At 43.6% G+C, this 1,301-nt stretch overlaps 1 protein-coding gene across 1 annotated transcript in view; it reads right to left on the bottom strand.

The window, feature by feature from the left end:
• Positions 1-1,301, bottom strand: part of LOC111661704 (E3 ubiquitin/ISG15 ligase TRIM25-like) — a 13,266-nt gene that overhangs the window by 1,743 nt on the left and 10,222 nt on the right. The window contains exons 10-12 of the mRNA XM_087176381.1: positions 904-1,278; positions 688-783; positions 16-174 (exon numbers count right to left, since the gene is read on the bottom strand). Coding sequence (XP_087032507.1) covers positions 16-174; positions 688-783; positions 904-1,278 — 630 coding nt within the window. The remainder of the gene's footprint in view (positions 1-15; positions 175-687; positions 784-903; positions 1,279-1,301) is intronic.

Below are 1,301 nucleotides of genomic sequence, written 5' to 3'. Positions count from 1 at the left end.
CTTCAGCTTGGTGACCTCCTCCTCGAGCTGCAGCTGCAGCTCTTCAGCCTGAGCCACTGCAGTCTTCTCCCGGAATTTGATTAGCATCCTCATCAAAGTGCGTCTTTTCTTTATGGAGGAGATCAGATCATCAAAGATCTTATCACAGGACTTCACTGTAGTCTGGGTACAACTCTGTTTATACAAAGAAAAAACAACAAGATTTCTTTTAAAATATGCTCTCTGTGTGGCAAAGTCCTTGGCAGCTAGTCTTCCTGGAGTATGACAAGTTACAAGAGTTACCTGGCTGAAATATGCATCTCTGCTAGTCAGTAGCCTCTCAGACAGAAAGCCAGTGGCCCAACACAAAAATCTAGATCCTGTACATGTGACTTATTTCCCCTTTTAAACAGATTCAGTGACACGACAAACTGAAACAACAAGTACACATATACAGTATATATACACATATATACTGTACTGGTCAAAAGTTTGGACACACTTTCCCATTCAAGTGATAACAAGGAAGATGGTGAGAAATACATTCAAGTGAATGGCAAAGTGTGTTCAAACCTTTGACTGGTACTGTATATACAACTTATGCATGCATACATACTGTGCATGACCCTCTAACTACGACTGAAAGATTATTTAATAAAACGGGTGAGGTTTTAATGTTGTGGGGATCGATGTACACTGATTCCACACCTTGAAATGGTTCACAGCTCGACTCAGCTCATTCAGCTCCTTTTCTCTCTCCTTTTCTCTCTCCTGGACTCTCTTTAGTCTCACAATCAGCATTTCCTATAAGAAATTGTTAGTGGAACATTGTGTTAACATATCACTACTTGTAATAAAAACTAGAAAAAAGATGTTTAACTGCAGGCCTCGGTCTACAGTTTTTGTTAGCAGTTTTGTTTCTACCTGTTCCGTAGCCCTCTCTGCTGTTGCTGAGATGATCCTGTGGCACTTATGTTCATCTATACTGCACAGATAGCAGATGCACCTCTTGTCCGTCTTACAGTAGGCCTCCATCAGCTTGTTGTGCTTGGTACACATCTTGTCCTGCAGTGGGATTGTAGCCGAGACCAGCTGGTGCGTTTTCAGCACAGGAACGGTGTAGTGAGGCTGGAGGTGAGCTGGACAGTAAGACGCCAAGCACGTCAGGCAGGACATGGTGGCTTTCTTAGGTTTGGTCCCACAGCAGAAATCACAGGCAACATCTGCTGGACCTGCACAGGCCAGAGCAGCAGAGGGAGAATCCTGCTGGGTGCTCGTCATCTTCAGCTTCTCCACAACCTGGGGATGATAAAAAAAAAAAA

Source organism: Seriola lalandi, unplaced genomic scaffold, assembly GCF_002814215.2.
Source record: "Seriola lalandi dorsalis isolate HSWRI2012SDOR001 ecotype SW California unplaced genomic scaffold, Sedor1 jcf7180002054549, whole genome shotgun sequence".
In the NCBI taxonomy this organism is placed as follows: domain Eukaryota; kingdom Metazoa; phylum Chordata; class Actinopteri; order Carangiformes; family Carangidae; genus Seriola; species Seriola lalandi.
This window is presented reverse-complemented; position numbering and strand designations above follow the sequence as displayed.